The sequence below is a fragment of the Telopea speciosissima genome, chromosome 4 (genome assembly GCF_018873765.1).
Source record: "Telopea speciosissima isolate NSW1024214 ecotype Mountain lineage chromosome 4, Tspe_v1, whole genome shotgun sequence".
Lineage (NCBI taxonomy): Eukaryota > Viridiplantae > Streptophyta > Magnoliopsida > Proteales > Proteaceae > Telopea > Telopea speciosissima.
Genome location: NC_057919.1, coordinates 62,524,545 through 62,548,864, shown reverse-complemented (window position 1 = coordinate 62,548,864; position 24,320 = coordinate 62,524,545). Strand labels below are relative to the sequence as shown.

At 37.4% G+C, this 24,320-nt stretch overlaps 1 protein-coding gene across 3 annotated transcripts; it reads left to right on the top strand.

Annotated features, from left to right (window-relative positions):
• Window positions 1-18,332, top strand: LOC122660376. 3 transcript variants are annotated; one of them, XM_043855657.1, is made up of 5 exons: window positions 1-205; window positions 416-461; window positions 2,359-3,240; window positions 15,588-17,480; window positions 17,511-18,332. In XM_043855657.1, the coding sequence occupies exons 2-5, from the start codon at window positions 456-458 to the stop codon at window positions 17,547-17,549; spliced, it is 2,820 nt and encodes a 939-aa protein (XP_043711592.1). In that variant the 5' UTR covers window positions 1-205; window positions 416-455; the 3' UTR covers window positions 17,550-18,332. The 3 variants fall into 3 exon arrangements, with proteins under 3 accessions (XP_043711592.1, XP_043711591.1, XP_043711589.1); XM_043855656.1 differs by having other exon boundaries at window positions 2,362-3,240; window positions 15,588-18,332; XM_043855654.1 differs by having other exon boundaries at window positions 15,588-18,332.
• The last annotated feature ends 5,988 nt before the right edge of the window (window positions 18,333-24,320 follow it).

Here is a 24,320-nt window from a genome sequence, read left to right as displayed (position 1 = left end):
GCTCTGTCTCTGTGTTTTAAATCCCCCCTCCCTTGCTAAAAACTCGTATGTTATTATTTTCTCTCTCTAGCCCTTCTCTCTCTCTGTAGTCTAGGCCAGAGGGAGAACACGACTTTGGTTTAGTTGTCCTTCCCTTGGCCTTCCCTCTCTTTTTATCTTCTTCTTTGCCTTCGTTAGCCATGAAAGCTCAGCTCTTTTAAAGCAGGTAAACATCCTTTACTATGTCCTTGTCTCTCTCTCTCTCTCTCTCTATATATATATATATATATTCTTTTCTTTCTATCTGTCTGGTTTATTCTTGTGGTGTGTATGTGTCTGCTGTGCTTTGTTTTATGTTATTGTATTCGTCATTTTTCGTGAAGAAGTTGACAATCGAGGTCAATCGATATATAACCATGAAGACCCATTTGCGCAGGCTTTCGTTTTAACGTGGGTTTTGACGTTTAAGCTCTTCCATGGAGGTTAGGAAATCTTCTCTATCATTCCTCTCTGTATGTTTTGTTCTTCTTGTGAGACGATTTAATGTACTTCTCTTGCTGTTCTTATGGTTTTTTTAGTTTTGGAATAAGTTGAATTCGATGGGATCATATGGGAATTCTCATTATGAATGCTGGGTTCGTGATGCTTGTACAGTTTGCTTAGTTTGAGCGTTGTTTGAGTGGTTGATAATATGGAGTTCAGTTTCTAGAGTTTAACACAATTGGGTTTCTGGGTTTCTTTCCAATTTGGTCTTTTTTCTTCTGTTTCTTGATGTTCTTTTGAGATGGTTGTATGCGGGCTAGCGTCAGATGTTGCTTCGAGTTCGGAAATGGATCTGGGATTCGTTGTCATTATGTACCCGGTTTCTGATTTTGAGGCTCTGCTTTTATGTGTTTTTTGCTGGTGCTGGTTAGTTTCGTAGGAATCTGGTTTCTGAGTTTAGTGAGTTTTTTAACTTTTAACCCTTTGAATGTTTGCCCACATTGTTTGTGGTGTTAAAGTGGAGTCTTCCCTCTGATTTGCATACCCAAATATTGGGATTTCTGATCAAATAAATGTTTGTTTTAATTTGTTCTTCAAGAGCATTTTCTCCTGGATTGGGCTCTTCTTTGGTGGTATGCAAGAAAATCTTTTTGTTTCCCATACTGGCATATTTATGGCTAATTGGGTTTGCCTGATTGGCTCAATGAGGTCGCTTGTGTGTGTTCTTGATTATGAGAAACTACCTGCTTAAATTCTCGTGGCTCTCTTCGGTAATGGAATATTTATGGTTTTAATTTTTGAACCATAGAAAGAAGAAAAGCCATTAAACCTGAGTTCTCATGTTAGAGGATCTTTGTGCACTTGTTTTAGGTTTTGGTGTTTTCCTGTTTGAAAACTGATACATAGTTACTGTTTGTTGTTCCTTCCGGACTATCTAGTCACTGTTTTCTGCTGTAGTAAAATATCTGAACTCTACATTCACACATTTCTAGTGGCATTTGGGAAAGGCCATCCATCTATTTGGATTTATTATGTCCAGAAAGAATGTTTATTTGTTTGTCTCTAGAATCAATGTTGGGGAGCTGAACTATCTATCATCCTGAAGTGGTTTGCTTGGAATGTCATTTTAGTACTTTTAGGGTTTGTTTGGAATCTACTTGAAATCTAATTTGTATAGATTAAATTTTACTTGGTGACTTATCACTTTAACAGTTAGTTGTGGGAAGGAAATTTCAAGGAAAATAAATGACTTTTTTTGTGCATATCACAGAGGTGATTCTGTTGCAAACTGTGTTTGCCTTAATTTCACTACATTCAATGTGAACTATGAGCAGAAATGCTAACGCATTATCTACTGCTGAGAACCACATCCTTAAATTTATGTTTGTAAACCTCAAGCTTGATTGCTACCTTATGATAATGTAGAGAGCATTCTAAAGATTCATATCAATGGAATCATCACTTAGCTTTTGACACATTAGTTATTTAGTACCAAAAATGTACTTTCATGTGTTATTTTTGTCATTCCTCTTATTGGCACGTCAGTCAAACATTTTGTTTCTCCATTTTTAGAGTTCCAAGTGGTCTGTTTTGCACCTACATGCATATTGCAATATTTTGGTAGGCCAAGCAGGTCAGTATGTCAGTCTCTAAACAGGGTTTTGTGAGCCCAGGATTTTCATTTTTTAAAGCTTATTCATTTTGTTAATGTAAGCTTGCTTAAGCTATGCTTAACTTAATTCATTATTTAGTTTAAGTAATTTCATCTACTACCCGGTCATGAGTTGCAAATGATTTTATCTGTTTTGAATGGTATTTAAAGTAGTAGATTCATATGTATGACAGATGATTTGCTTACATTTATTGGTTTTAATTTTTTTTTTTTTTCTCTTTTAGCAGATGGATTCAGCTGAACTGAACCTTGAATGCATAGAAAAAACATCTCCCGACCAGTTACTTGCACCAGGTTCTCCAGAAATAAGTGGTATCGTTGGAGATCCACAGGTGCTTCCTCGAATTGGGGATCAGTATCAGCTGGAAATTCTACCACTGATAGAAGAATCTGACCGTATTCAGCTTCTAAAGAATCCAACTGATGCACAAGACATGGTTGACATTACCAATTCTTTTATAATGGGATTACCCATCCCTATTATGTGGGTCCATGATGATCTTGCTAATGATAAATGTGAATCGCTGGAACATCTCAGTGATCCAGATGACGCAATGGACCGAAATGGGTTAGTAGAGTCTGAAAATAACAAAGAGGACCAGATTATTTCAAATAATGGAGATTTGAAACTTGAATCTTTGGATGTTGCTCCAAAATATGGAAAAGGAGTCGGGCCATCAGAAAGCCTTGAGTCTTCTGTGGTGGTAAGCAAGCAGATGGATGTGGTGTTGCCTATGGTCCAAGAAAGGAAATCTAACCTGGTTCAGATGCGTGGAGGCAGAACTTATTGTCCAGTTCCGGGCTCTTTAGGTGGATCCTGGAGTGACATTGAGAAGGAGAGTTTTATCCTTGGTCTATATGTCTTTGGAAAGAATCTTATTCAGGTGAAAAGATTTATGGAGAGTAAAGAGATGGGGGATATACTATCTTTCTATTATGGGGAGTTTTATGGGTCTGATGGGCATCGTAAATGGGTAGAGTGCAGGAAGATAAGAAGCAGAAGGTGTATACATGGGCAAAGAATTTTTACTGGATTGAGGCAACAAGAATTGTTGTCACGCTTGCTTCCTCATGCGTCAGAGGAATGCCAGAATACTTTGCTGGAGGTATACATAATATAGTTTTTAAGTATTCAATTTGAACCTTTATTTTTAGAATTTTTCTGATCAGAATAAGTTGGTGTCTAATGAGATATATGTGTATATAATATGATGAAATTTATATTTGGAAATTAGGGTTTACATGTTAATCAACTTTTTTTCTCCTTAATATGTCAGTGTACAATTACATTGCATGTCCTTATCCAGGCTTTTTGACTTTTTGATATCCTTTTGTATATTAGTTATGTCATAGTATTCTTTACTGCTGAAATTTGGGCATATAATTCCTCTATCAAGTAGTTCTGTAGTGTTTTGATACATGATGGCCTGGTCTTTATATTCCATGATAGGGGAAGTATGGGATTTTTTTTTCTTTCTTAAATTCTATAGTAGCTAAGACGCATACTTATAAGCTGAGGAATGAGCATGTCTGGGCAAGGTGTGGACCATAAGCCAAATGAAGGTACACAAGCATTGTTATGGAGGTTTGGTTATGGGTTCAGGTATGGTATGTGTCCAGGAATCAGATCACCCGACTCCCAAAACTTAGGATATGGGGTGTGTGTTCAAAATTGGGTATGGGTACAGGGACTCGACTAAAATGTGTTGGGGAATGTTAATATTCTCCTTCGCAGCCATGTCTAAATGTCCGACTATTGGTGTTGGACACATATTCCAATACCCGTACCCATGCCCTTGTCCTCTTTTACATGGAAAGTCGAATGGTTCTCAAGTGTCTGGGGAATTAGATGATTTATTGGTTTAATTATTACTGTCATTGTTATTATTTTGTTGGTGGCTCATCACAATATTAATAAAACATAGAGAGTGCCAGCTAGGTCTTGATATTTTTCTTAATGAATTACATTGCACAGATCTTTGTGTTGAACATGGAGAAGATCAAGATGTCACGGGGGTTGCCTTCTATTCTTTGACAAGAATAGAAGCTGAGTGACATCCTTTGGGTCGTACTTAAACTTTTTCTTCTTTTTATTGGGGGGAGGGGGTTGGTGATGCAGTTCAGAAGAACAAGAAGGCCACAACAAATCAGGCCATTGGACTGGGTTAAGAAGGGACCAATATGTTTAATTTTGAGTGTCCAATGGGTTATATGGGCCATGGGCTTAGTATTTTTGTATTTACTAGTATAATAGGCCAATCTATAAGACCAAATATGAGGGATTTAAAGCCTACACGGGATTAGCGTTAGTTTCTATTTTAATAAGTTGTATTTTTTATTTTAGTACTGTTTCTAGAAGGGTTGGATAGATATGCTACAATCCAGCCATAGTTTCTATTTTGTTAGGTTCTAGAAGAGTTTATATTTTCTGGAAAACTTAGGTTCTTCCATTCATGGGGGGTTTCCTATTTTCCTTATTTCATTGAAGTTATAAATAAAGAGTAAGGGATCACACTACCTGAACGATTTGAGAAATAATTTAGCCTGAGCTTGTGAGTTCTGTGAGAGATGAAACATGATTCTGTGGGATTCAGAACTGTTCTACTGTAAAAGTTTCAGGTTTCGGTGGTTGGTTTCGAGGCCCAAATGGCCAAATTAGGTCCTAAAACTTATAGTGAACCCAATTTTAGGTCCTCTAAACATAGTTTGACTTTGGACCCTAGGTTGGTAGTATACGTTGTACGCTGTATACATTTTCTAATATGACTTGTTCCACACAAAATTCAGTACTAGAACACATAATTCAATTAAAACAACTAGAATATGCACAAGGAATGAATAGACATAAAATTATTGACCATCAAATGTTATGCATGATTCATTGCAAAGAGTCAAAGATATAGGAGTCAATAATACAAGCAAGTCACCCTCTGCCCATCCTAGAGTCCTAGTACCACGTCAAGTTCTAGGCAGTGATATATCTTCAACTTTGAATCTTTCACAAATCTACCACAAATGCAGCAAAACTTCGATTCCGATGCGTTCCACTACTATTCAACTACTTGCTCCACGCTTATGTGGGAGTGATTTGGCCAAATATAACAAAACCCAAGTTTTCTCTGAAACCAGCGAAATGAACGAAATGGTTCAAAATTTCGATCCTGTTACAATATCAGACTTACAAACCAGCAACCACTAGAGAGAAAGTGGAAGAGAAGAAGGGAGAGACTGCTAAAGAAACTAGCAATCAGTAGATCTAGCAGTCCCCTCATAGTATCTATTTATAAAGAGCAAATACAAGGAAAAGAACCCTTGAGTAGTTACAATATAAGACTCCTAGTTAAAATAGGAAAGTACAACTAATCTAACTAGTAAAATAACAAACCAAAGCTAATTAAAGAAACCAGCCACAATAGGGACACTCCCCCTATCGTGGTACACACCAATTGTACCCCCACGGTACAAGTTGTAATCGTTAACACTCCCCCTCAAGCTGGAGCATACAAGGCACCCATGCCCAGCTTGGAACAGACTTTCCAGAATGCAGGACCAAACAGAGGTTTGGTGAAGACATCCCTCAGTTGATCAAAAGAAGAAACAAATGGTGTAACAATCAGCTTGTTCATGTCATGATGACATTCCTTACAAATGACAGTTGACTTCAATGTGCTTGATTCTCTCATAAAACATTGGATTACTGACAATGCAGATAGCAGCACGGTTATCACAAAACATCTTAATAGGTGAAGTGAATGGAAAACCCAACTCTTGGAGCAATGATTTCAGCCACATCAATTCAGCTGTAGTATGAGCCATAGGTCAATATTTAGCCTCAACACTGGACCTAGTCATAGTTGTTTGTTTCTTGCTTCTCTAGGTGACTAAATTACCACCAACAAACGTGCAAAACCCTGTGGTAGACCTCCTATCACCATCAGAACCAGCCTAGTCAGCATTAGAAAATCCTACCAGATCAAGACTCTGATGAGGATGATAAATGAGCCCTTTCCTGAAGCCCCTTTTTAGATACTTTAATATGCGACAAGCTCTCTCCCAAGTGAGCCTTCTTTGGTGATTGCATAAACTGACTTGCAACACAAATAACAAATGAAATCTTTGGTTGAGTTACATTGAGATAAATAAGCTTCTCGACGAGTCTCTTGTACCGGTGTTTATCTTCAAAATCTTCACCACTAGACGTCTCAAATTTCGGATGTGATTAATTGATAAAAATATTTTCATTCAGAGCGATTTTGACAACATTCATGCACGCCAAATTAAGTTTAACAGAAACATAACTCCTTCAATATAAATCAGATTTAAGCAATCTTAGATTTGTTTGAAAGCTTTCTATTCACGGTCAAAATCACTCTGAATGAATATTTTTTTAGACATCAAAACAAATGAATATTTTACCACACTTTTGGTTTTTAGCAATGTTTTATCATATTAAGATTTATGAACTTTTTAGATTTGAGAAAAACCCTAGCATTTAAAAGTCGAAAATTGCACCTACCGCCGAAAATCCAATTTGTGTTCTTGAACTAGGGGGTTGACTTTTTATCGTTATGGAATTTGATTTTTTATCTATTTTTATTGGATTCAAATAGGGGGTATTTGCTTATTTATGAATAATATCTTAAGTAAATGAAATCATTTACTTAAATGATATTGGGCATAAATAAGTGTTTGTCTTGGTTTCTGGCATAAATAGTTGTCTATCTTGGTTTCTGGCATAAATGTCTGTATACCAAAGTTTCCCTTTGAGATGACCAAGACCACCGAGATCTCGAACCACTCGACGAGACAATGCAATCTTCTCATTTCGCCTAGCATCTCTTCTCGGTTTTTTAATAAACCGAGATATTACCGAGATCTCGGCGAGTTCTTGTTCCATGATCATCCCCAGATATAATAGTGTCATCTACATAGACAACAAGAACAACCACCTTCGAGACTTAGCGTTGGATAAACACAAAGTGGTAAGAGTAACATTGGGAAAAACCACAATGAGTAACAATAGAATTGAATTTGTCAAACCACACTCTAGGTGACTGTTTTAACCCATAGATAGCTTTGTGTAGCTTTGGCTGAATTCTCCCTAAGCAACATACCTGGGAGGCTGCTCCATATAGGCCTCCTCCTATAAATCACCATAGAAAAATGCATTCTTGATGACCATCTGATACAAAGGCCAATCTAAATTCAAAGACAATAATATTAGTACACAAACAAAATTATGGTGGGCAACAGGAGAAAAGGATTCAAATAATAGTCTACACCAAAAGTCTGAGTATATCCCTTCGCTACCAACCGAGCCTTGAGACGTTCAACAGAGTCATCCGGGTTGTACTTTATTGTGTAGACCCATCGACAACAAACCAAATCTTTTCCTGGGGGCAAATCCACTAGAGTTCATGTCTGTCTAGACAACAGAGCATCCACTAGAGTTCATGATGATTCTTAGGAATAGAATCAATAGGCAATGAAAGAGCAAAACTATGGAAGGAAGATGGAAGATGAGATACAGACACATAGCTTTCTATAGGATAGGCAGTCAAATATTTGTTAGTGTAAGATAGAGTACTTTTCCAAAGTGCAATTGGTTGGTTGGTAGGAACCTCAATAACAAGATCAGATTGTATGGTGGGCTGAGCAGGCACTGGAGCTGAGGTGGATGGCATGGTCTTCTAGCGCTGCTGATATACCTGTAGTGGAGCATCATCAAAGGGAATAAGTACAGGAATAGGCGGAGAACAATCAGTATTAACTGAGAATGTAGGTGGCATGGAATAATAAGATGTACTCTCAAAGAAGGTGACATCAGCACTAACAAATTGTCGCTGATAAATAGGATCATAGAATTTGAATCCTTTTTGAGTTCTAGAATAACAAAAAAAAATTCATTTGACTGCCTGGGGAGATAATTTGTCAATGTGAGGTTGTAAAACATGAATAACACACACACAACCAAAGACCCATGATGAAAAAGTAAACACGGGAGCATGACGGTATAAAATAGAAAAAGGTGATTGATTAACTAGAACTTGAGGAGGGCATCCTATTAGTTAAATAACTCGCAGTGAGGACGACATCGCACTAATACTGTTTAGGAACATGCATATGAATCATAAGTGAGCGAGCAATTTCCAACAAGTGTCTATTTTTATGTTTGGCTACTCCATTTTGTTGTGGGGTATCCGAACAACTTGTTTGATGAATCATACCATGAGCTAAACAAAACTCGGAAATTTCCCGCTGAGTATATTCAATGGCATTATCAAATCTGAAAATTTTAATGGGAACATCAAATTGAGTTTTTTATTTCTTGATAAAAGTAGTTAAAAACAGTAAGAAATTCGGAACGATCTTTCAACAAATAAACCTAAGTCAACTGGGAATGATCATCCACGAAAGTAACAAATTAAGAATAGCCTTATCTATTACTGACACGAAAAGACCCCAAATATCAGAATGAATTAAATAGAATAAAGACAGACTCCTAGACTCTTACGAGCAAGAAACGCCTACAGTTGATGTTTGCTAAGTTCACAAGCTTCACACTCGAGGCAAGAGATGGATTTACAACTCGGAACCATCAATTAAAGCTTGCACAAGGATAGATGCCCTAGGAGAAGATGTCATTGAAGAGGAGAGGGTCCACTAGTAGATGTAGCAACAGCAGTCAATGGTCCAATGCCATCAAGTAGTATAATCCAGCCTGCTCAAGTCCACCACCAATCGTCCTCCTTGTCTGAAGGTTGTTTGAAGGTCCTGAAAGGCACAATAAGAAGTGTAGAAAGCAACAGAGCAGCTAAGTGCCTTAGTAAGTTGGCTAATACATAGAAGACTTAATGGTAACTTCGGAACATAAAGAACATATGACAATGTCATGGAAGTGGTAGGAGATACCGCTCCATGACCTGCCACATAAGTGGAGGAGCCATCAGCAAGGATTAATTTTGAACTGGTAACATGGAAGAAAATAAGTCAGACTTCCTTGTCATGTGGGAAGATGCCCCAGAATCAATAATCAATGGAGTGGTGGTAAGGAAGGTTGAGTTACCTACGTGGGCTGAAGTAGCTGTGGAAGTGGAAGTAGATGACTCAAGTTGTTGTAGACACTTTAGTATCTTATTATAATTGTCTCGAGGCACATAAACAGTGGAAGATGCCCCAGATGCAGATGCAAGTGTGATGTCACCAAAGGTTACTCTTTCAATAGAACTGTCAGTCATAGCTGTATTGGCTTAACACATTTTCCCAGTCTGGTCGACCATGTTTGGCCCAACATGTGTCAACAGTATGAGTTGGCTTGTTGCAAAAAATACAATGTCAAGAAGACCTGTCAGTTTGCTGTCCACTAGTACCACAACCATTAGGTCCACGACCACGACTTTTCCATTGGCCACGACCTCTACCAGAGAAGGAGGAACCTCGTCCCCTGCTAGCAAGAAAAGCTGAACCTTCCCGAAGAGTATAAGAGGAATCAACCTTTGGTGCAGTTACCAAACGCTGAAGGCGAGAGAATGTTTCATTCAACAAAGGCACTTTTTCACCAGTGAGAAGTTGACTTTTAACAAACTGGTAGTCAGGATGAAGGCCAGCTAAAAATTTTGGAGCATGGAACTCAGCTCGTTGATGTATCATTTGTTTCAAATCAGTAGTAAGAGGCTGATGGATCTGAAGTTCTTCAATAATACCCTTATAGTTGCTGAAATACTCATTCAATGGCTTATCCCCTTGCTTGAAGTTGAACATCTTCTCATAGAGTTCATAGGTTCAGGATGTATTCTTCTCTTGAGAGAAGCTGTCTTTCTTTTTATCATCCTAGACCATAACATTGGCTGTGATAGCAGGGTTCATACTATTCCACAACCAAATTTTGGATGTGGAATTTTCACGCATCCATTCTTCATAGGCAGTAATAGCAGTAGGATCCTTCAAATCAGCAGACAGAGGATCAGAAGTAAGGTATTTCATCTTCCTTTTGGCATGATTGTAGATTTGGACAGCTTGAGCCCATAACAAGTAGTTAGATTCATCATTCAGTTTTATACTGGTAATTTGAATGTGTACATTACCAACAGGAACTTTAGGATCAGTCATCATGCACATGGGTAAGATGGGAATCAAGGACAGAACCAACAGCAGCAAGGAACAATAGCCGGAACCCAGTCAAGTAGCAGTAGGATGGTTCTAAGAAGTAACAGCAGCAAGTAATCGGCAGTAAGTATACTCCAAACCAAGACAAATTAGTACCTTAAAAACCCAGAATTGGTTGATTTGGAGAAGAAGCAGATAAGCAGGTCTGATGGACCTGAAATTGCAATCGAAGGAACACCTTGGAGAGAGAAACAAAACCCCAAAAACAGAGTATCACCAGCAGTTGAATAGAAAGATAGCAGCAGCAAATCAAGAGCTTAAATCAGTTCTGGAACTTGGATCGAAGGCACATCTCCAACAGTATTAAATAGCCCTCAAAAGAGGAATAGCATCTGATGGCCGGAACAAAAAATTCTACCAGCATGATAATGGCGATAAAACAGGGATATCCAGAATCGATAATAGTAGCAAACTTCACATATATTGATCACAGTGGGCCAGAAACTCCATTGTCAGCAAGGTAGATAGTGTAGAGAGCCCTAGTTTATCTTCTTATCATTCTCAACTAGGGCTGTGGATAACACATAGGCAGCATGGGCTGCTGCAACCAGAAACCGAGAACTGTACATGAAGAACCATCAAACCAGTGAGAAGAATGGTGATAACTGGTTAATAAATCTCTGATACCATGTTACAATATCAGACTTAGAAACCAGCAACCACCAGAGAGGAAGTGGAAGAGAAGAAGGGAGAGACTGCTAAAGAAACTTGCAATCGGTAGATCTAGCAATCCCCTCTATAGTATCTATTTATAAAGAGCAAATACAGGAAAAAGAACCCTTGAGTAGTTACAATATAAGACCCCAAGTTAAAACAGGAAAGAACAACTAATCTAACTAGTAAAATAACAAACCAAAGCTAATTAAAGAAACCAGCCCCGATAGGGACACTCCCCTTATCGGGGTGCACACCAATTGTACCCCCACGGTACAAGTTGTAATTGTTAACAGATTCATTTCATTCGAAACTTGATATTTTTTATTAAAGGAATGTATTATTTTGGTCGAAACGAAATACTGAAACGATACTTTTCGTTGAAATTTCGAACTCTTTTTTCTTGGGATTTTGTTCAAGGTTTCGTTTCGACATCTGTTGAATCGAAATTTTGGCAAAATCTTGAACTATATCTACTGTAGGATGCAGTAGGGAAACCTTGGTCAGATGCCAAGGACCTTGGTCAGTTGGATTCCTTCTCCACAGTTAGGTGAGAGGCCTAACATATCCTTTCTTCTATTCTTCTACTCTTCTAACTTCTTTTTTTCTTCCATTAAAAGGTCGGATTTTGTTTTTCAGTCTTACATATGTTACTTTTCTTATTTTGTTAGCTCTCTTGAGTACTATTCTGTCCACTAACTGTTGTCTGAGTTCCTTGTTAAGTTTTGGACAGATTTTTGGTGCTGTAGTTGATTCTATGACATCCCATCGATCCCTTAAACTGTAGTTGTGCCTTCTAAAAGACCTGCGGCAGCACCTTATTGGCTTGTTTCCTAATTCTGTTCTGCTACTTTCTATTTTCTATACCCACTTACTAATTTGTTCCCTATTTCTTCACTTTAGTTGCTGTTTTCTGCCGTTACCAACCTTAAGTTCCTAAGTTTAGTCACTTTCTATTTTGATAACCTTTAGATTTCTCCCTATCTAACTGTTAGATTCGATTCTAATTTTGGCAAGCCATTCCTCACACAGTCACACCTAATAGCCCTTGTGATCAGAGTTGCATCCAGATCTGATCATTCTTTGACCTGGTTTCTGATATTGCTCTTTTGGTAGGTTATTGAGAGACCTGCTATTCTAGATCTTTGTAGGCTATTGGTCCCAACTTTGGGTAGTTCTATAGCCATTATTTGGGGTTGTGCGAGGTGTGTTGGTGCTTTGAGCCTCGATAAGGTGACATAAATGCCATCAGTTAGATGTCATATACCTGGATGATAGCTTATCTAGATGATGGAGTCATCAGGTCTTCATGATATCTAATTCCTTGATTCGCTGATGTGAACTTTGTGGTTTTCAGCTGATGGACAATGTTATGAATATAATCTTGGTTGGTGGAGAGGAAATCACCTTGCATGTTAAGATCAAGTGTTTATTTTCATTTTCTGTGATTGCTTGGGTTGTAGGCTGTGATTTTCCCACTTTAAACTTGGTAGGGGCAAAATAATGGGGAAAAAGATAGGATATAAATAAGTTGATCTTTTCATAAAAAATAAATTAGTATAAATCATTTGTTTGTGAATTTGAATAATATTTAAAATAATATTTCTTTATGCCCTAGTGTCTCTGAATCCTATTCTTTGGGCCTTGCCGAGTCCAACACCTTGTGTCCGTGTCAGATTCTAAGACCTGCCCCTATCTGTGCAACATAGTGGATTGCTAAGTGCCACCTTGATTCATTCGTTTGATTATTAGTGCACGGATTTTGGGTTCTGCTTGAGAATAAAATTTGGGCCATAGGGGCTTGGCTGAGGCTATGATCTTCTGGGTCATATTCAGCCTGGCTTAGGTGCTGGGTTTAATTTGAATAAACTCGAATAGGCCTACCCAAGCAAACTAAATGATTCAGGTGTACATGAGAGTAGTCATCAAACATATTTGAATTTTTTGAGCTTAGCTAAGAACATTTTCTTTTAAACTATTCCACTATTTTTAGGTCTGTATTTTCTGTGAGAGCATAGATCTCAGATCTCTTCCTGCTATTTAGACCTATCATTTTTCGCATTCACCTTCCATTTTTTGGAGTCTAAAAGTTGTGCAAGACAACTCTTCACTAATGCTGTTATTGGTCTTCCCTGCATAAGGATTTCCTTCATAAATCACATAAGGAGGCAATCCTTAATTTTCCATCCATTAGAACATCTTTATCTTGGTTATGACTTTGATTTCTGATGATTGTATGATTATTCTTGTAGTTCTGTTAAGGAATTCCCTTAAATCTTGATTGGTAATGTCAGTCATCCAACACTCAGAAGACTTACATACTCCATCACATGCTCCAATTCTATGGCCAACATCTTGTTCATCTACTCCTTAGTGCTAGTTGGTCCATTATTATGAAGTGGTTGTCTTTCAAATTAATTTTTTCTGTCCCAACTAACACCTCGTTTTTCTTTTAATCCATTTCATGTGAGTAGCCATTACTGAAGGAACAGAATCATGAAAAATCCAACAGAGATATAACTAGCGGGCACATGTGCAGTGGGCAATCGACTTTGTGCTGCAAATTATAAACCTTTCCATCCTTAAAGCCTAGGGCTAACATGTTCTCGTTTATGGATACATGTGGTTTACTAATCTAAGCTTTCAAGTAAATAATACAGGTTTTGCTTGCTATCTTGTTAGAGCACCCTGGTGCCTCACTGACCAGGCTCTTTTTTAGGCGAGGAGAGAAGTCACCAAGGTTCTATTGTGTCCCTGCCTGGACATTAAGGTATCTTCTTTGGTCCCTGGCGGCTAATGAGAGCTAAGGGTAGGTGCTTGGGGTCCCCCCGGGATTGTTGATGCTCTCTCAGTTACAACATTACCCTCACATAGGCAACTCAGCAACTCATTAGAAAGAACTCTAGCTATGTGTATGAATAGGACCTATCTACGCTCATAATAGGAATTAGTAATCATTTCTATGTCCATTTTGTCCTCCCCTTGCCCTTCCTATGTGAGTCTTCAACTTGCACCTGATCATTCCTTCTTGCCAGTATCGTTGCTGGTCTTTGTCATGACTGAAATATGATAAAAGGTCCAAACTGTAAGTGTGAAGATTTATATTTCACAATTTATCTACCTTGATCCTTTTATCATCATCAACTTTGTCAGCATTATTGTTATTGTATTGTTCTCATCTTTTGGATCTTCTAGAGGTATCATAGTTGTTGATTTCATTTTTGGGTATGGAATTAGTTTTCTTTAATACTTTTTTTTTCTTTCAGAAATAACTATTATGGTGAAAAATAATTTTAGAAACTAAAATTAAAAAGAGTGAAATTTAATGTGCAAAAAAGGGTATTTATATGCTTAAGTATGTAGCCTATGTAACGAGCAAAATCCATTTTCTGAATTTTTGGACTTGTCCGACTATTGTGCATGCATCAGACACATGTGGGTAGTTCTACTCAAGAGATTATTTTATAACTCCTGTCTTGTTTTCAACTGTTATTTGCAACATGCATGATTTATAGAGTTGAATGGAAAAACAGGATTTGTATGGCCAACCCATTTTAGTTGGAATGAGGTTCAGTTGAGTTCAGTTTCAACTGTTACTTGCAAAGATTTCAGTTCTTATCGGCTTGTGCACAAAGTAATGGAGAAAGGTAGCTGATTAATTCAAGTGTTTTGGTATTCTCCTTTAGAGACAGGATTCTTGTCTTTAATTGAAAGTATTAGAATATGTTTAACAATTTTTGAGGAAACAATAGAGAATTTCTGTATTCTGGTTCCTGGAACAGATACCCATTGGATAGGATACAAAGAACCCTTAAGTAAGCATAGTGCAGCAGAAGCTGCTGAAGAAATGCTTTCCATACGATTTGTTTCACTGGATTCAATACAGATGTCAATTTTAGCCTTATGTACCGGTAAAATAGCCTTTCACTGCAACATCTGGAGTTAACATTGCATGCTGAGAACATGCATATGTGTGGAACTAAGCTTGGGAACGTAGAATAGTGAACCAAGAATGTGCAGATCAATATTATGCACTCAAGTACATGCACATAGTGTGTCTAGCAACTGCTGCGGTGCTTATCGAACAAGTATTGATAACATGTTAATCTCATTAATATTGGACACCAATGAAAGGAAATGGATTTGAAATTACATGGTTGCATCTTTTGTAATAATGAAAATGAAGGAAAAGGAATTCTTAGAATTTACACTGAAATTACACTGGATTATCTTTTTAAACACTGTGTTCTTCTTACCTGGGTTGCTTGTTAGAAATTTGCATATCCTGTTATATGCTTTTTCCAATGAGTATGCGGATTTGTTCTTGATATGACAGAGTGTAGGAGACAATCTGATGCTACTTCCAGTATTTTCATTAATGGACATTGGCATGGAGGTGGTATCCTTGTCATCTTTCACTGCTAAAGCCTCCTGTATTTAAATTCTGGACTCAATTTTTTCCTCTGTTAGGTCTTAGATGATAAAGTTTAGTACTTGCAGATGTCTCCAAATCTTTTGTTATAGTGACTGGTTAAGAAAATGTTGGACCTGTATCTGCAACTATTATTGCTTCTTATCTGTTCAGAAAATACTATGCCCTTCTGTCTGCAACTAAGTTGTGAGCGATTGGCAGGTGTCTAGGACATTTGGAGAGGGGAAAATTTCTTTAGAAGAATATGTATCCACCTTAAAGGCTACAGTTGGCATGAACATCCTTATTGAAGCTGTAGGAATTGGTAAAGGGAAACAAGATCTGACAGGCATCATGATGGAGCCTCTAAAGTCCAATCAAGTTATTTCTACTCGTCCTGAAATACCAATCGGCAAGGCATGCTCATCACTTACATCTGGGGAAATCATCAAGTTTCTAACAGGAGACTTCCGGTTAAGCAAAGCCCGGTCAAATGATCTCTTTTGGGAAGCAGTTTGGCCCCGTTTACTAGCAAGAGGGTGGCACTCTGAGCAGCCTAAGAATCATGGGTGTACTGGTTCCAAGCATGCTTTGGTGTTCCTTGTACCTGGTGTTAAGAAATTCTCAAGAAGGAGACATGTGAAAGGAAACCAATACTTTGATTCTGTCAGTGATGTCTTGAATAAAGTTGCGTCAGACCCAAGGCTTCTGGAGCTTGAGGTTGAAGCAGTTACAAGTGGAGGCAAGGAAGAATTTAGGTGGGAGTCGGAGTTGAAATTGGATCAAGGTGGGTTCTCTGATCGTCAACGACATTGTTATCTTCGACCACGCCTTTCAAATTGCAAGTCAGACCTCATGAAGTTTACTATTGTGGATACCAGTTTGGTTCATGGAGAAGGACCATCGAAAATCAGAGAACTAAGAAGTATACCTGTCGACACTACTAATACTTCCATCCCAACTAAAATATCCAGAGAACCTGAGGGAGATAGCTCTGAGGAGAATTTGGATGATCCAGACCCGGGTCATGATCAAGGTGATGCTAATATTTCCAGCCCTTCAAAGGTCATGTTTAACAGGGGGTCTCATTCTGACACATCAAATTGCATTAAGCATGTTATGCCAACTTACTGTCAAGATCCCTCAAATGGGCCATCAGACAATCATGAGAATTCATATCGCAATATTGAGAAGCAACCAAGGAACACTAAGTGCCAACTCAGCCGGCTTGCTAATGGTCCAGGTCCCTCCAGTGGTTTATCAGACAACCATGAGAATACATACTCCAATACTGAGAAGCAACCAAGGAAGACTAGGTGCCAATTCAGCCAGAGGGTGAAACCCAGCCAGTCAAACCATGCCCCCGTCACAAAAAGGCGGAGGTTGACTGCTTGTAGTCATTCAGAAACAAGCCGCAGTAGGAACAGTTTTTCTGTGGCTCCTGTACAAAAACAAGGGGAACCTTCTTTCCAGTCAAACTTACTTCATGCAAGTGATAACATGGTTTCTCAAGTGGGGCAATCTCTGGATAAGGTATCTTCTACATGTTCTTCAGCTAAAGGCAGTCCAGACCAGAGCAGTGAAGGGATCCTCACTGGGAATGGTTTTGGTGAACTACTTAATGAGAAACCTCAACCGCGGACTTACTTTGACCTTAATCTACCCCATGCTCCACCAGATTTTGAAATGGATGAACCCTTTACTGAAAATGTAGACAGCCAGGGTGACCCAAAGAGGTCATTGTTACCATCTGAAAACAGCCAGAAGCCGGAGGATTCCGAGGCATTGAGAACCAATAATGCTGATCAGCAGCCCACTGTAAATGCCCGGAGGCAGAGCACAAGAAACCGGCCATTGACAACGAAGGCGTTAGAGGCTCTTGCTAGTGGGTTCCAGAACACAAAGCGAAGGAAGAGGGGTGCAGAGGCCCTTTCAGGAGAGACCTCAATTCCAAGGCCTTCCAGACGAGCCCGTGGCAAGGTTGGAGTTACTGGAAATTGGGGTGTTGAAGCTGGAGTCGTGGATTCCAAGGTTGTGGCAATGGTGGTTGATGGTGAGTGTAGCAGTGATGCCTACACAATTAGCAAGCCCCAGGTTGGATCTGAGAAGGATGGGACTCATGAGTTATTAGGGATCACTAAACCTACATATCATCCTGAAGTTTTAATGTGTAAAGACGATTGATATTGTTAGATGGTGACATCATTTGGGTGTTGCAGATGAAGATGCAAGAAAGTTGGGAAAGAGTGGTCTGCCAGTTGGCATGCCCAAGAACTTGTGTTCATTGTATTTACCAGTAATCCAGGGAGATCAGTGTCTCTTTTGGATGCTTTTATCCCATTACATGCAAGGAGACGAACAATTTATCCGTTCCAAATGTCTGCAGTGCATTTGGCTGCTGAAATCAATGAAACATAAAGGGGCGAAAATAATGGTGTTTCAGGGCAGGTTAGTCACATCTGATGGAGCAAAACTTTGTTCTTTTGAGTAGTAGGAAGAAGAAATGAAGTGACTTCAGAGGAAGTCGGGTTTTTCAGATAAGAACATTTGACAGTTTCAATACTTATCCTTTCCCATAAGATCGATCGACAATGCTGTAAAGCAGTTCTGACCAGCAAAGCTGGAGGGTGTCATTCTCTTATGTCAACTAAGGGGAGTAATGCTTTGCGTTGTTGACTGGTCGCATTCTGATTGTTGTCTCTGATTGTAGAGCCACAATATACACAAATTTGGTACCCATAATTATCGATTGTGGCCGTGTTGTAATGAACATAGTTTCTCCCAGGTTTATACTCCATCTGTATCGAATCATAGTTTCTACTTTTGAATTCTTTTCTTCTTTTTTTTTCCCAGTTCTGCTTTATTCTCACTGTGATATAGGATTCATTACATGAACAGAACTTATATTCGTCCAGCTCTGTCCTAGGAAACATGTTTTGATGGTAGTACCTGAGTAGGAGTTGAGCATATAATCATTGGTTGTCTTTACAGGCAAATACATTATGGACTGCCAAAATACAAAGTCCTTGCATGAAATGACATCTCTGCCTCCTATGTATGAAATATAACACAATCTGTTTCCCTCTATGTGCAAAACCATTTCGTCGCCCCTTATTGATGTGCTGGCCCCATGCCGCTTGCTCAGAGAACCCTCTCATTTTTATTTTTATTTTTGGAAGAAGGGAGAGGGGGGGGGGGGGAAGTGTGATATTAAACAGTTGAAACAGATACAGAAGCTTCAAAGTTACAAATCTTGGAGTTTCCAGTCTCCATTTGTAAATGAATGAGCCTAGGCTACAAATGGTTCACCTAAAATTTTCAAAAGTATTATTGGATTTTCCTAATCTAACTCAGAATTTTAAGTTAAAATGGACCTTTTTAAACAGATTGCTTTGAGAGTAGGTTAAAGTTGTGGAAGGAAGAAGACAAGGCTTGAACTGATTCATTGATGGGCTGGCTTTTGCAGGGTTTTTGCATTAAAGAGATCCAAAACCCACATCCCTACAACTGATTCCATACTTAGTTGGAACCAATCATTGGAAGCTTTCTTAAAATAAAAGGCTACTTTTCTGTATCCTTATAAGAAAATTTTTTGATCTTCCTAACTTCCTTTTTCATGACAATTATAAACAATAAGTCTACTAAGGACTCTCTATTTAATTTTTTTTTGAAGCTCCATTTTATTTTTATTCTTATAAGTTATTTAATAACACCAACTTAGGAGTCTTTGAATCTTTTATTAATATGAGCTGAGAAATGGTACCTTACCATATGATAGCTAAGCTTTTCTATTTCCAGATTTCATTTGGTCAATTTAGATGGACCTTAGAAGTAAGGTATACTCATAAGATCAAAATAATTAAATTTGATCTTATGACTGTAACAAATGAACAGCCACATGATTGTTTGGTCTCTATCAACTCTCTTATCTCATTAATCTCTAAATCTTCTTTATTAACCCACCCAACAAATCTCATTAAGATCCCCAGAATGGATGGTTGTGATGTTTTATATTTAATTAGTTGGAATCCATGAAATATGGGAAAAAGATTCTCTCCAACTTCAACTCCTCTCCAACCACCCATCCAATGGTGGGGTGGATTTGGATACGCATCCTCAAGTGTTGGCAGGTGTTGGGATATGTGTCCAAGTTCTCCCAGCCGTTGGATGGGTGGTTAGAGAGGGGTTGATCGTCATGAACGACTTTGGATTAATCCATTTGACAAGAAAAAAATTTTGGATCTTGATGTTGCATGCCTTGTACAGAACTACATAAGATATATTATAAAAGAAGGTAGCTTATGAATTTAAGGACTCACATTAGCATCCATTTGATCTTATAATTACAAGAAAAAAATAGAGAATCATGAGACTCACACCATGTTGAAAGACCAAGTTAACTGATAATTAACAAGTATCTTTCATGGGGTGGAACATCAAATATGACAAATTTTGCTTATTAATTTCTTTGAAAGAGACTTTCAATAACATTTTTCTTGATCAGACATTGTTTGCATCTCATATAATTATGTTTTAATGGAAAAGGATACAAGTAATGCATGGATCTATCCATGGGAGAGCCATAATGCATGGTGACAGAACTAAGAACAAAATCCTGTCTGAGGTTTTTGTCTTTTATCTTACATATTAAGTTTAAACCAATCAAGTAAGAGAGGGGAGAGAATGTGTGGTCTTGTGGGTAGTTTGTCTTTTACATGGTTGTGTTCATGTTTGAAGTTTGGTTCTTCAAAATGATCCCAAAAAGAGGATAAATTGAGTGAGATTTATCTTGATTGTTCATCTCAACACTGTCTCACAGGAGAAGTTTCGGCATACCTAACTCTACAGGGAAATAAACAACGCTTTGGCATACTTGGTTCTATAGGTGAACAAACAACTTAGGGGAGGATAATAAAGGAACCTAAACTTTGATACCATGTTGGAGGATCCAACCGAGAAACTTAAGGTATTAGATAGAGAGAGCTCTTCAAGTATATATGAAGGCACCAAGGACTTGAACAAATCAAAGTGGGACCATAATTCTATAACCTTACAACTCAATATAGTGTCTTGTCCTTTCAAAAGCATGAGAGAGATTTTCTCATTATAATATTAACTCATTCTTCCTTGTTGGCCTTTCAGAAGAACACCTTCAACTCCAAAAGTTAGATTTAGAGCTAAAATTAAACCTAAAAGGCTAAAATATGCATGGGTTGCTAACAAAGAGTAGGTGGCATGTTTGGCAGTCTCTCTTATCTCACTCCACGGGGAAGATATTGACTCATTTTCTTGCACGTACGGGTCAGGTGCCAACACCTGTCCTTTTTGCTTTCATAAATACTCTCTTCATCCTTTAAATGGTAGTAAGTGGGACAGGTGTTGACACCTAACCCATACGTGTTGAGGATATCGACTCCATTTTATAATCATATAGTAACTTTGCATTAGTAACATACGTAGAATGGATTAGAACCTCACTTACATCATTTTCATCATCTACAAAAGAATAAAGAGATGATATTCTTCTCTACATTATAGTAATTACATTTTATTTAAAGCTAATGCTTCCTTTGTGGGTAGGTTTGTTATCAAAATTATATTAAAGGAAGTTAAGCTATAAATTTTTGTAGAGAAATGTCTATAAAAAATTATTTGTTAGGAGGCATGAAAAATGCAAATAAATTGATCCTTTTTATTAATTAGCACGCGCGAATGTGATTGCTGAAAATATAAAATCTCAAACCATAAACCCAAAGGCTTACAAAAATGTAAGTTTCTTTTGTATTCTATTGAATAAATAAATTTGTAGTTTGAACTCGGTTATTAATCAAATCCATACCATGCATGAGACTAACATAGTTTAGGTCTGATGTTTATAAGAAATAAGAAAAATTACAGGAGAAGTTCATACTAAAAAATAGAACTTAGGTTGTTGGAAGTAAAGTGAAGAAGAGAAATGATACTAAAACAAATTTTTTATTTAAAATTAATAATGATTGTGTAACTAACTCAAAAACTTAGGCTGTGTTTGGTATGCATTCTAAGTTGATTTCACATTCTCGTATGATACAGAATGTGAAATTGACCTGGAATACATTTCAAGAATGCATACCAAACGCAGCCTTAAAGTTGGTTTTATATTTTTTATGACAACTATACGGCTAGTTCCAAGATTTTTTATGGGGGTTGGAAAATTCTAAAAATTTTCTAATTTGGTAATGTGCATATCTATTTGTTGGGTAGTGATTTCTTCTCTCTTGGGTGTTGTTTATTTGATTTTTTTGTTTGGTTTTGAGTTTTTTTGGACCTTTTGTATTTATGTCCCTTGTGTTCTTTTTCTTTCCCTCCAAGTATATTTCTTTAGTATTATGGAAACTTAATTATTAAATAGTTTTCTTTTGAAATCCAAGTAATTCGATTAATTAAAGGAAGGCAGCAACAGCAAAAGACACCCAACATATATTAAGAAAATCAGAACTAGAGTGCCTAATTAAATTTACTTTGATTTGAACAGGAAAATATCATAGGGTTAAGGAATTTTTTGTAAAGTTTACTTATCCCAATTAAAAATTTCTATTTATCCAATACTTTTTTGCAATTTATGTAAAATAGAACGGTGAAAACTCCAAATTTACAAGAAAATTTTGTGTGTCTGTGTTTTTTTCTCATTCCTACATGAAAATAAACGGAAGCTAAAACAAGGTTTTAGTTATCAGCATCGGTACATATATCTGACTCAATCAATACCAATATCGGCACCAATATGTATTAGTGAATCCATAGTATCAATACAATTTGAATTAATAAAAAAATCCACTTTTAACCGTATCCATCAATCCACATTGATGTCGTATCAATATCAAACTCCATTATTGATATGTATCAATTGGCATGATTGATATGATACCCGATTCTTAGATCAGTAAAATTATCAAAATGCCATCAAAAGTACATGGATATAAAATAAGAGAGAATGTTCTCTGTGCCGCAACGCAGACTGCACCCAGGCACATGGGTCTACCACTCAGGGGGCAAGGTGGTCATTGCGCCCACCTCCGTATGCCTGGGAACAGCCTATTCTACGGCACAGAGAACAGTGCCCCATAAAATAATATCATTTGTAATTTTAATTGCTTCATCTACTCATTTTAAGCTGAGATTCGCTTGTGCAATCTTTTACCATATGGACTAATCCATGTACCACATGAATTAACCCATATATTATCATACGATAAATAGTAAAACATTATACTTCACTAGGTAGAGTGACAGATAATAAAACTTTTTTTCGTAAAATGAATCTAAAATTCTAAATGCCACCGACTATGGCATGGAAATGAACTTTTTTTACTAAAATTGAAAGTCTGACGTGACATGATGACATGACACCCATGATCTACCTCCTAAAGAAAGAAATGTTAGCGGTAGGGTCCATGAAGGGATAGGCCATCTCAATTCTCAGCCACCCAACGAGTAGACCCTACCATTGGGACCCACTGTATTGGTAAGCCATGACATGAAATCATAACCGACCATTGAAGAGGAAAATGGGTCCTGGGGCCCACTGTATCGGTAAGCCATGACATGAAGAAATCAAAACCGACCATTGAAGAGGAAAATTAGTCCTGGGGCCCACTACTTAGAAAGATTTCCTGGCCAGACCGCCAGATTGGAATGCCTTGGATGATTCCTAATCGTGTAATTTATGTCCTATGGTTTTCTTGTGTTTTATGAGAACACAAATGCTACATGATTGGCTAAGTTTTTTGCTCTTGCCATAAAGGAAAAAAAAAGACATTCTAAATGTCACTATGTCTAGTAAAATATAATATTTTATTATTTGTTACTTGACACTCCATGTCATAGAAGATCCACATATATCTCAATGGCCAAATTTTAATAAAAAATAATCAAAAAAAATTACTCAAACTCTGATTCAAAGTTTTAATAAAATTATCAAAATGACGTCAAATAGAGATGAATATAAAATACAAATTGACATCTTTTATAATATTAGCTATTTCCTCTACTTATTTAAATTGAAATTGTAGCAATGAGATGTTTGCCTCTTACTATTTGTGATGTGACAAATAGTGAATCGTTATTCTTAGCATAATGACGAGTAATCCTAATAAAATTCGAAGAAAATGAATATACCATTATTAAATATGGGAAGTTTTTCTTCATCGCCACCATTCTAGGGTCATGAATGTTTGACCCCCCCCCCTATAGGAGAAAAGTTGACAATGTCCCACACCCGTTGCATGATATCCTCTCAACACCATCCACACCTATTGATCAGGGAATGACCGTGGATGTGGGAATACTCTGTCCTTATTAGATTATTGAATGAGGATTCATGGTTACCTATATGAGAGATAGAAATATTAAAGGAAAAAGAACGCTAATTAGTCATGTGGTTCCTATGTCCAAACACAGGATCACGTGTTTTTACCCTAATGCAGACTCTACATGCCCTGAAAGCAATTTCTTGCCCAAATATTAATTAACACCCTTTTTTTTTTTGGTAGAACACCTTTTTTTTTTTTTTTTTTTTTTTTTTTTTTTAACTCGTGGGCACAGTCAATTGGACTAAAACACATTGAGAGCAGATGAAGAATACTGAGGACAAGCATGGTTATTAATATTGGTATTGGGATTCATATCGATCTCGGCCAATATTGATATCATTACTAATGTAAATCGATTTTGGCCTTAATTTTAGTAAATAATTTAATTTTTGGATAAATTTATCGAAGAATTGTTCCACTAATACTAATACTGAAATTTTGTTCCTTCACTAATATCGATACCAATAGTTAAATCCATGGTCACAAGTCATTGGTAGAATTCAAATCCAAACTAAACCTTCTGTGGAATTCTCCCATGGGAATTATTCCCGCCGAATCTGAATTGTACGAATTATTCGATCGAATCCAAATTAGACTCAATGAT

Coding starts and splice junctions, on each gene's coding strand:
- LOC122660376 (XM_043855654.1), top strand. Junction 3,241..15,587: donor GCCAGAATACTTTGCTGGAG/GTATACATAATA, acceptor AGCGATTGGCAG/GTGTCTAGGACATTTGGAGA.